General features: G+C 41.4%; 1 protein-coding gene across 1 annotated transcript in view; it reads left to right on the forward strand.

Moving 5' to 3' along the window:
* The first annotated feature begins 7,296 nt into the window (after positions 1–7,296).
* Positions 7,297–11,863, forward strand: part of TRABD (TraB domain containing) — a 19,881-nt gene continuing 15,314 nt past the window's right edge. Inside the window, exons 1-2 of the mRNA XM_009069703.1 lie at positions 7,297–7,320; positions 9,458–9,536. Of these exons, the coding sequence (XP_009067951.1) occupies positions 7,297–7,320; positions 9,458–9,536 (103 nt within the window). The remainder of the gene's footprint in view (positions 7,321–9,457; positions 9,537–11,863) is intronic.

Genomic DNA, 11,863 nt, shown 5'->3' on the forward strand with positions numbered 1-11,863 from the left:
TAAAATTAATTTGGTTCCAAACCTTCCCTGAATTCACATGATTCATGTTGGAATGCAACAGGAAAGTGACTTGGCTAGATGTGTATGTCCTGAAACTGTGAGTTTGACTGCCTGTCCAGACTTGGGCACTGTGGCCTTTCTGTCTCATGTTTCTAAACTGAGCAATCTGTTTACAGCCTCTTAGAACAGTAAGGATGCGGGCTAATGTTTGTTCTCTATTCTGTTCTGCATCCTGGTTCACCTCATACTTACTCGTTTCATTAAGTAGCCCTAGTCAATGTAATAGCAGTAACTTCTAAGAACACAGAACATTCATGAATGTTTCCTTGTCTTTCACTGATAAATGTGTTTTCAGTGCCTGGGCCAGATATTCTCGTGTTCCAACACCTACTTTCAAGCAAAATGAATGTAGTTGTCTGACTTTCATATTTTAGCTTCTGAAGTATGCAAATAGATGCTGACTCCAGTGTGCACGTACCTGAGTTTAGGCTGCATATGCCTGCACAGTTCATTTTCAAGGAACAACTCACTGATGCTCAGAGGGTAAAAGTCTGTATGTTGAAATTTGTGATCTTCTGAGTCGTGAGAAGCCAGAGCCACGCTCTACAGCCATCTGTGATTACAGAATGAGCTGCTCAGTTAAGTTGCATAGGCGTGGGTTGTGTCAAAGAGGTAACATGCAATATGTGGAGTAGGCCACCTTGGCGATGGTTTTGAAATACATTCCAATTTCTGAATTTGTGGCTGCTGTATTAATTGGTAGTCAGGTTTCAGCTGCTGCACCCTTCTGAGTATGAGCAATCTATCAACAGAGAGAACACCATTTGGAGCTGGTGATTGTTTGTAAACATTTGTAAATTTCTCTGCATGAGCATGGAAAAAGCCTCATCACTGTAAAACACTCCTCTGTTTGCAGAGGGTAGTGCTAGGACCTAAGTGAGTATCTGTTAGTTTGGTTTTGCCTTCTTAGTAGGATAAACATTAAGCATGGAAGGTGCACTCATCACTCCAGACAGTGAGTAATGAGTGCAGTGGTTTGTCAGTGGGAGAAAAGTTGTCTTTATCTTCTGAATTACTGATATGCCTCTTATGTGTACATAAAATAAGTGATCCTGTTAATGGGTAGCAGCATTCAAATGAGATGTGCAGTGCATAAGATGAATCTGAAGTGCACAGGCTGCACCAGCTAAACCAAATATCCATTGGTAGTGAAACTGCAGGTTTAGAGAATGAAAGAAACACAGACACTTAATGCATGTAGATGCAAGTAAATTTTTATTGCTGCATCTCATGCCAAGCCAGTGGAAGCTGTGTTCTGGCCAGAGATACTGGTGTTAAAGTACTGGCACACAAGTCTGTTTGGTGTGTGTCTGTGGCTGATGTCTGGCACGGGTCAGTTCTGGCTTGGTTGTACCATGTCCTATATGAGATGTGCTATGTTGTCACTGGAGAACTCACTTCAGTGTTGGACAGCTTGCTCTCAAATCAGATTCAGTCCTCAGCCTGCCTCGCGTTTTTCTCACAGCAACTTAAGAGGAACAAGGATGAGTGGTGTATGCATGTTACTATGAGGAAGTGCTGTTCTGCAGGGTGTGTAGGGATCTTCTGAAGGACCAATGATATAAAACAAAGGAAAATTGAGATTGCAAAACTGAAATGCTTTGGAAGTTCTGTCAGCCCTCTAACTAATTGTTTAGCTACCAGAGGTCGGGTTTGTAGGTACATTTAAGTATTCATACACCTCAATTCCTTATTTGTAAACCAGGGAAGTACATATAACCCAATCTCAGGGGCTACAGGATTAATACTTACAGCACCAAGAGATGTGGGTACCTGCTGCAATGCTAGTGAATATCATAACTGTCAAAAGTATTCATAGATGTATTTAGATTAGTTTTTGGGGGGATCAAACATTAAAATTGTCTCTTTTCAATAAAAGGCCAAACAAGTTGTGGTAGTTTGGTGGCTCCTAGTTTCTTCACTAGCTATTCTGATGTGTGTGCAGTGCATAGAAAATACAGAGACTACAAAGCTATTATAAGACTACAGAGAAGTTTATTTCCCCCTTGCAGTGTCAACACATTGAGGAAAGCAAATGCTGCTCCTGAATCTCTGTATAGCTCAGAAGAAGGAAAACATTCAATAAAAATATTCTTTTTAAAGAGTAGCCGACTAGGTTGTTTTGTAGGTAGGAGCAGGAGGTTTTTTGAAAGCAGTTTTTTTATTGATTCAGTTGAATTGCTGTCTGAAGGAAGCAAATTTAGACAAGACAATAAAGGAAGAAATTCAGCCCTACTCTAGGAGGATACCTTAATGAATTGCCTGTCCATCCCTTGTGTTGTACTTGAGTTTTCTCGCTGAACTACCTAGTTGAAATAGAACAGGGAAGGGCATTTATTCTTTAACTTGCCTTGCTAGAACTCCTGATTTGTGAGCAAGTGTACCTTCTGTGTTCTTGAGACTGCAAGCTAAGAGAGTTTCAGATACCTAAATATGCAGCTAGAACCGAAACACTTTGGTCAGCTGAGACTACCAAGTATGAAATATGAGCCAGTAGTTCACAAGCAGATTTTATGCAAAGAGGAAGCAGTGCTGAAGCTGTTTTGCAGTAGAAAAGCTGGAGGGCTGATGTGAAACAGCATGGCAGGGAGGTCTTTGTCACTCTGCTTTCTTAGACTCTGCAGGATAAGCATTGCTAGTAGATCCTGAACTTACCTGCATATTCCTTTCTGAACTTGTTGTTTTGGGGGGAAGAAAATAATCCCCATGTGCAGGGGGAAATAGAGCTCCTCTTGGCAGTGTGAATGGATGTCCTGCATGTGCTGTTGGGACAAGAAAACTTTGACAGGAAATAGGTGCCTAGCAGTAGGGATGAGTAATGGCTAAATTCTAGGCTTGCAGTTCATTGTGTGGTCTCAAAAATTCCTGTTTGCTTACTATGGTATCTTTAGAGTTGGGGAAAGAGCTTCATTTGTTCCCATATGTGTATATATAAAGAACAATTTTTAGTGACCCAGTGAATGGCAAGCCTCCTTGGACTAGCAAAGATGCAACAAACACAAGAATTCCACTTGCCAGGGAAAAAGGGTGATTGAATTGGGGTTTCAGTCACCAAGGAGTCCTTTCAAAATAATTCTAGAGGCAAAGCCTAGTCTTGCTGGATCATGAAGAGCCAGATCAGACTCCTTGTTTCTTCTGGCTCCAGGAATTTTCTTGGTGGCACTCTCAGCAGGAGAATGAATTCCAGATTAAGACAGTCTCCTGGCAGATAAGAGAACAGAAATACTTTCTAATCTCTGATCTTTATGAGTGCCTAGAAGCTGCATCTCTGAGTTTGTCTGAAAGAAGTGCACTGTCATGTCTGAGATTTTCAGTATCTGATTTATCTCACGGGGGCCTCTTAGAGTCCTTTGAAGTAGCTGGAGGAGGGGGATTCAATTGGTTTCACATGTTCATGCCAAATCCTATTTAAGTAGAAGAACTTGAGGTTATGAGATGTTGTGGTATACATATTATGGAACATAATAAATATTTGTCTGAGCAGCTTCTTTTGCCAGTGGCTTTACAACTTGGGACTGAATTTCCTTCTTTTTCACATGCACCATCCACTGTAATCTTCAGTGATCTTTTGCTTTCCTGGAGGAGCAGTGCTGTGCATTGTACCTCTAAATGACTGTGAGACTCTTCCCTTCCTGCCAAGTTTGTTTAAAATTCACCTATGGGTTAGCAAGCACAGACAAATAAGCTGCCATGGTACCTTGTGTCATTTCTTTAGGAAGTTAGACTTAAAAAAAGAAGAAAGAAAACAGGTTAAAAAATCAAGCATTAAGAAATTTGGAAATGCATGGATTTAAGTTGTTCAGATGTTTACTAAGATTTGATCTGTTTATGCTGTTGAGGAGGATGCTGGCTGGCTGAGTAGCCAGCCTTGTCTGTACTCTGGCAAATCCAGAAACAGGTGTTCTGCATGCAAAATTTCAGCTTCAGTGGAACTTGAGCAGATCTGAGCACCTGAGACCAAGGTCATAGAGCCATAGAATGTCCTGACTTGGAAGGGACCTTGAAGATCGTCTAGTTTCTACCCCCTTGCCATGGACAGGGATACCTTTCACTAGACCAGGTTGCTCAGAGTCCCATTCAACCTGGCCTTGAACACTTCCAGGGTTGGGGCATCTACAGCCTCTCTGGGCAACCTGTGCCAGTGCCTCATTGCTCTCACAGCAGAGAATTTTTTTCTAATATCTAGTCTAAATGTACCCTCTTTCAGTTTGAAGCCATTCCCCCTTGTCTGGTCACTATATGCTCTTGTAAAAAGTCCTTCTCCATCTCTTGTAGCCCCTTTTGGTACTGGAAGGCCACAGTTAGGTCACTCTGAAGCCTACTCTTTTTCAGGCTGAACAAACTCAATTCTCTGACCCTTTCCCTGTAGGACAGATGCTTCATCCCTCTAATCAATGTGGTAGGCCTTGTCTGGACTCAGTCCAACAGGTCAGTGTCCTTCCTGTTACAGGGATTCCAGTCCTGGATGCACTGCTCCAGGTGAGGTCTCTAAAGAGTGTGGTAGAGGGACTGAATCGTGTCCCTGGACCTGCTGGCCACGTTACTTTCAATACTTCCCAGGGTACAATGGGCTGCAGACATGCATTTCAGACTCATCTCCAGCCTCTCATCCACTGGCACCCCCAAGTCCTCGGCAGGACTGTTATCAACTGTGTCAGCCCCCAGCCTGTATTGATACCAGGCATTGTCCCAGCCCAGGTGCAGCACCTTGCACTTGGTCTCATGAGATTTCCATGGGCCCATTTCTCCAGATTGTCCTAGAAGAAAACAGTGGCAAACTTGCCTGTCATTGTGGGAAAAAGTACCACTCAGTGGTCCTGTGTAGAAGTCTATTCTTTAACCGAAACTTGCAGCTTACTATGTTTAAGAGCACTCCATGTATAAGAGACATGTTTTCAAACACCAGTAGACCTTAACCAAGCTTGGAACTTCAGGTTGTGTTTAGGGCCAGCTGATTCACTGGCAGAAAACCACTGTGATATTTTGCACGTAAACCAGTTGAGAACCAAGCCCAGAGCTGAGCATCGGAGTATTGGTACACCCTGAGTGATGTTGTATTTGGACAAGTATTTTCTCAGAGGGCAGCTGGTTTCAGCATCTCTGCTACATGCTGTCTCTCCAGTTTTGCTGCTGCAGTTGTTCTTGCAGCTGTTTGGTCATCTGAGCTTTAAATGTCTTGGTAGGTGGGGAAAAAGGTGGTTTTTTAACCTGAATCTGCTCTCCAGTCTGGTTTGCTGCATAAGTCAAGTGGTTAAACCAGTCTATCAGAGACAGGACAGAATAAAAAGCAGGCACTGGGTTCACTTAAGCTAACAAAGCCGCCAGACTGTCTGGAGCGAGGTGCCCGTGGGCTGCTGTGTCCCGTTCAGGTTGCAGGTCTTGGGGCAGGGGTTTCCCTCTGCTGTGCTGCTTTAGATCTGTCTGCACATGTAAATCATGGAAACACTGAAGCAGAAAAGAGCAGTTTAGCTTCACCTGCTGTTTCAGCTTACATACAAGTTTTTTGACTTGACTCCATGGAAGGTGGGAAGGCATGGTCCTAGTTGTAAATTTGTATTATGAATGGTAACAAAACCAGTGGAGTGCTTATATTCTCTGTGCAGACTTCTCGCATGTCTTTCATTAGTTTGTTACTGAACGTCAGGGACTGTTTGCAGCCTGTCCTTTTGGTTTTAATGAGGCATTTGCTTCTCAACTCGGGAGCTGTGTTTGTAGCTGTTGCCTGCTCCAGGCTTGGGGCTCAGTTGGGTTTCGTGGGGATTTTGCACCAGGGAACATGCAGAAGCCAAGATCTGGGCCACTTGGCTTTTTTCTTGCCCAGCCTGCAGCTGTGATCTCTGGTTCACTGGCTGACCACTAGCAGTGGACAGTGTGAAGGCAGGAATTGCTGAAATCCCTCCACAAGCACGTGGAAGGAGGTGTTCCAGCGTATGAACTACACTCACGTGCTTCATGCTGCCCAGGAAAATGCTCTTTGATAGAAACCTATTTTAAGCAAAGCTGGAAAGCAAACCTGCTTGAAAACAAAGGCTGGAAACTAGGATGCAGAGCGCTAACCCGACTGCAGGAGGGCTGTTGCATTTGGACGCAAGGGTGGTGTTTGTGTGTTGGAATGTGCTGTTACCCAGGTGCCAACCAGCTGTCCTCCAGCCTCACCTGGACATAGGGCAGGAGCCAAACTTGTCCCTCCACTCCTTAGAGCGGGACTGCAAAGGTGTTGTATGAATAAGTTGGTCAGGGCTGCTCTCCAGGCTGATGAAACAAAACACTGAAACAGCTCAGAGGGAGGTAACCCAAAATGCTGTCGTAATGAAGCAGCACTTTGAGTGCATCAAATTTAGTGGGGCAATAGTGAGAATAAGTCACACATTTGGTGTCTTGTGCAATCCCCTTAGAGTACCACCCAAGTCAGAACATAGCACTGTGCCAGCTTTGGAGAGAACTTTGGACCTGAACAATATGGATGAAAGAAGGCATCTTAGAACTAAGATATGGAAACCATTCCCTAAGGGTTTGAAGAGCGAGTTTCCTGGGTTTTTCCACACAGACACGATCTTACTGATGTTCTGACACATATTTGTACGTGTATATGATCATACAGATCAAATAGCAATGTGTGTGGCTGCACAAATATTAAAGTTGTGACTGCTCTCCTGTGTAGTGATGAAGTCCTAGAAATATAGATAATACCTAAAATTTGCCTACAAACTGTTTTGATGTAGTTTATTAGGACAAGACCAAACTACTTCTGCTATTGCAGAAACCCTTTTGACAGCCGTATTGTATCTTCAGTTACTTATGAATGATCTGGAGGAAAGAGACATTTTTGCAGAATCTAAGAGTAAAAAAAAAGCAAATTCTGAATTTCCATGAAATCTACCCTTGTTTATCAAGATGATCTCAGTGTGTGTGAGGACAGGACTGTGCTCTGGATTTAGAGCCACCTCAAGAAGCATACTGAAACAAGCCAGTTTTACCCTACTGACGGCAGTGTTGTGTAAGGTTTGATGTTGTTTGTTGGGAGAGTTGTAGAAGTGACATTTGTGCATCTTCGGTTTGCTGCTTTTTTTTACTTCAGCCTTTATTAGGGAGGGTAGAGGTACATCTGCTTCCCTTCCCCCCTTACAGTTCTTAAGAAAATATTCTGGGTTATGCCATTAATTTTTAATTCTCTCCCATTCCTTTTACTTCTTGCAGTTCTTGTGTGGTTGGTGAAAATAAGCCTACGCTGCAGGGATGCAAGAGGAGCAACAGCCTGAGGTAGGGCTTGGAGCTGAAGCTTGTTTCTTAGTAGAATTGTAGGGAAGGTCAAGACTGAATCAGCGTAGTTCTTCCACTCATCCATGGGGAAGTTCTGCGGAATCATAGGGTTGAGAACACCAGTGTGAGATCCCTCTTGAAACAGTGGGATGGAGAGCCGAGGGCTATTTTTTTCCTCATTTAGCTTCTTGTCAGGATCCTTTTTGCTCAATTGCAAAAGCTAAAAAGGGTCTTTTGTATTAATTTGCTTGCAAATGAGGAATTACAGAAAATAGCCTAACCTATGAGATTAAACCTTTAGGAGGAAAAAATGTTTTGTGAGTAAATGACACAAACTGATTACATACGAATAATTGCACTGTATGTGGCTTAAGTACCTTGTCAAATTAATCTGAGGGTCTTTTTCTACCCTGTCTGTTCCTTCTCCTTTCATATATCTCACAACCTTTTTCTGGTGTAATAGGTGAAGCTCAGGACATTTTTGTCTTATGAGATGTAACAATGTCAGTTCTTTTGTCCTGTTAATTAATTTAAAAAAACCCAAAAGAACAACAGACTCCTAATGTGGTGGCTTAGTGCTTTTCTCACTGCTGTGTTGTGATGCTATGGAGACAAAGCCAGCATAAGTGACAGGATTAATTCCATATGTTACAGATGGATAAATTTTTCTAAAATATTTTTGTGGCTAGAGTTACGTATGCAAGCAGTAGAATCAAGCCATATGCTGTGATCAAAAGCTGAGCTGGTGTTAAATTGGATTTGTGAATGTAATTGCAGTTTGTGGTGTAATTGCAGTCTGCAGTTGTCAATGAGCAGACTTCTGCTTTGTAGTGAAAGGATGATGTGTTGCTGTGAGTATTTAAACTTTGCACTGTAAAGCTGTTGTACTTTTTGAGTTTAGTCCGTGAAATGTATCGTAAATTTTTCCTTGCCTTCAGTGGGGCCACGGTAAGACACCCAGGATTGATTTTCTGAAAATTCCTGTTTGGCATAATGGAATGCAAGAAGAAATTAAATCCTCTTGTTGAAATCTCCTAACAATTGGATGTGCTTTGTACAGTCTTGCTTTAAATCTCACCAGGTTTAGTACAAAGTAAATAGACCAGTCATTTTGGCTAAAAGCTGACATTCTTCAGGAGAGCTTGGCTGCCTGCTTGCTGACTCATTAATACTGGCTTTCATTTGGCAAGTACTTGAATGATGATGGATTCACATCCTGTCTCTAACTTTATGACTTCAGAATTTCAAATTCTCCCAATAACCATCCTGATTAAACTTTTAATTTATGTAGGTGCCTAAAGATAGTTTACAGTTCAGCTTTTCCCTATTCCTAAGTCTTTTCCTGCACTAACTGTGCCTCTCTGGCTTTGATGACATTGGCTGAATGACTGGGATTGTTTGAATTCTGTGCATGGGCTTTAAAACTTGCCTTTGGCAAACCTTTGGCTTTAGTTAGCCAAAGACCTGCATCATATACTTCTAGTGATAATTCTTAAAAGCCAGTTTTTTTGGAATCTTTTCAATTACCTTCTGATCTTGTAGAGAGCAAAACTATGCAGATGCCTTGTCTCTTTTTGACTTGATTTCTGATGTATATAAAGTCATCATGCACATAAACTCCATAAGATTGGGTGTGCGTACTGTGCAGTTGTATAGCTTGCATTTATTCCAACAAATAAAATACTTGGCCTGGCTATTTAGAGCGGATATGTCTATTCTTGTGAGTGCTGATTACCTTTGTCAGACTCGTAACAGACTAATACTGACTGCTAGTTGAGTCAAATGTTATTAAAATAATCAATGCACATTTTAATTTCCAACACAGAAAATGCTATAGTAGAGTTAGAGATTAAGTTTCTTTTTTAAATCTAGAATCTGATTTATTAAAAGAACTCCATGTCAGGTATAAATATTATCTGTTAAAACAGGCATGAATTAATTTTTACTATGTTTTTTCTTACGCAGCTAGGAAAAAATAGTTGTAAAACCACAAATGTTTTGAACTGTGATACCGCTTAAATTATTTACTTGCTTGAATATTATATGTAGGTTCAAGTTGAGCAAGCTCTCAAAGGGAAAGATATATTAAAACATTTCATTTTAATTCCCAGCCTCCTTTTGAATTTGTTTCATACAGGCTGCTGCAGATCCCATGTCCTCCTCTGATGCATCAGAAGATGGCTCAAAGGAAACGTCAAGTGTATCGCAGGATATCTGTATGTTTCTGGTTTGACTGGGGAGGGTGTATCACATTGGAAGTGTATTAAGCTAAACATCCATGCCTTTTCCTTACCTAATAAGGATGTGGCTCTTAACACAAAAGGGAGATGCGAATGAGGTCCTATCTGTCTTAATTTGTTCATGAGTTGTTTCTAGGCCCAGTTGTGTAAATCAAATTTAGAAAGAGCAGTGACAATGGTTGTCAGTTTGCTGATCCCATGCTTCCAAAAGAAAGTAAATATTTTTAGATTTAACAGATATAGTCAGCTCCTGTTTTAAGCTCAGTCATTGCTTTCTAAGCCAGTGATGCATTAGTATATGTTTGCTTCAGCAGCCTGGCATCTAGTGATACGATGTTGCTCAGTTGTCCCAAGTGGAATACCTTGCCTGTGCTGGCAGGATAATGTTTTGATATGAAGGCCAAGCCTGCAGGATGTGTCAATGGAAGTATTCCAGCCAAAACTGTCTTGTGAAGCCCAGGAAGAGTATTAGTCCTTACCTTTTGTTGGTAAGGATCAGGTAACAACAGCTAGTTCTTTCTCAGGAGGAGAAAACAAAGGCTTCTCAGGGTTTCTTTATGTATATTGATATACTATTGTGATATTAATGCATACAGTGCTCATCTGTAAAAATAGGAACATTCAGATTGTGCTTTCTGACAAATAATAGTCTCTGAAACACCTTAGGGCAATTTAGTGGCTAACAGCAACATTATTGTAATGCTGAAGTTGCTGAATAATCCCAAGGGATCTCAGCTTTCATGGGAACCTTGACCAAAGCTATGGGAAAAACATTCAGACCTAAAAAAGCAGATTAATTTTTGATGTTGCCATTTTTTCAGGTGTAGAAGTTGGTTTAATAAAAAATGTAGGTGCTCTTGAAAATGACCTTCAATTATAACATCTGATACTGCACCACTATAGCAGTTTTGCTTCACATGAAATATTATTCAGTCCAGTTCTGAGTATATGTATGAGGTGAAGGCTTGAAAAATAAGTAGAAATTAAACCCTTTAAGGGTTACCGGATATGTAGAAACCACTTTCAGCTGGGGAATCTGAGCCGTAGATGGCTTTAGGCTAGGGGAGTATTTGGGGCAGGTATTGTTCACTCTTCCCCATTTATTATATTCTCCCCTAGATACTCACTTTTGGAGGCATCTATTGTGAGAGGCAGGATATTTACTTAGGGTGATTTTGGTTGATCTGCTATGTGACTGAGTGCTACAAATGGAACAGCTCTATCTTTTCTCCTTCCCTCTTCAGTCATGTTTTCCTCACCTCCTCCTCAGCACCACCATCTGTTTTGGCAGCAATGTTGTCTTGGCTCAGACAGTACTGATTGCAATACGCCATGTTCCTGGGTATTGCCCATGAAGTAGTAGGCTACTAAAATGCTAGTTAAGAAGGATGTTGAAGGATTGCTTTTGCTTTGGGTTTTTGGTTTGGATTTTTTGGGAGGAGGGGTTGTCTGGTGGGGTTTTTTTAACATAAAGTCATATGAGATAAGTATTTGTGGGACAGATCTGGTGCCAGAGCCATACAGTTTAACCAGATTGATGAAATGAATGTATGGTAGGAGACTGTAATTTATCTGCATCTTTGATCTCCTGGCTGCAAACTGTTAACTAACCGTTTTTCTTTTCCCCCTGGGATTATGATCCTATTCCAGGCTTCTGGACCACTTGAGACCTCTGCTAACTTGTGCAGCAGCTTGCTAGAGAAAGAGAGTTGGTTGGAAACAAAACTCTGCTTTCCTGCTTGATACTTTTTTTCCCTAAGATGCGTTACAGCTTAAAGATGACTCATTCAAAGTGAATATATTTCCCATTAATGTAGAGTTGAAGCTTCTCTATCTCAGTTAATGAGGCTCTCTGGCATTTAACAAGCAACTGTGATGGAAATGGTAGATCCTCCTATTTTCCATATGGCAAGCTGACGTAGATCAGCTAAACTCACGTTGTGCTGTTTCGATCTTAAATAATTTGTTGTTGGAACTAGGGAAGAACAATTGGTTTCCTGATCTGAGTACTTCCCGAGGTTTAATTTTCAATTGTGTACTGATCCCTGGTGTCTTAATCACAGAAGAGGTTAGGGTTGGTGCTGTAGGTATCCGTTGTGTGCCAGTATGTGCAGGTGACTTTGCCAGCACACTCACATGAGTGTACATGTGTTGCTATTGTTAATGTAGATAAAGATCCCAAAAGGGGAACACCTCTGGTTTAGAATTTAAAAAAAATGCTCTTTTTTATTTCTAATTTAGTGTATACCTTTTCTAAGTATTCTTTGCTTCTCTATCCACCTCACCTGCCACACAGCTCTCTC

Source organism: Acanthisitta chloris, unplaced genomic scaffold (assembly GCF_000695815.1).
Source record: "Acanthisitta chloris isolate BGI_N310 unplaced genomic scaffold, ASM69581v1 scaffold19992, whole genome shotgun sequence".
NCBI lineage: Eukaryota > Metazoa > Chordata > Aves > Passeriformes > Acanthisittidae > Acanthisitta > Acanthisitta chloris.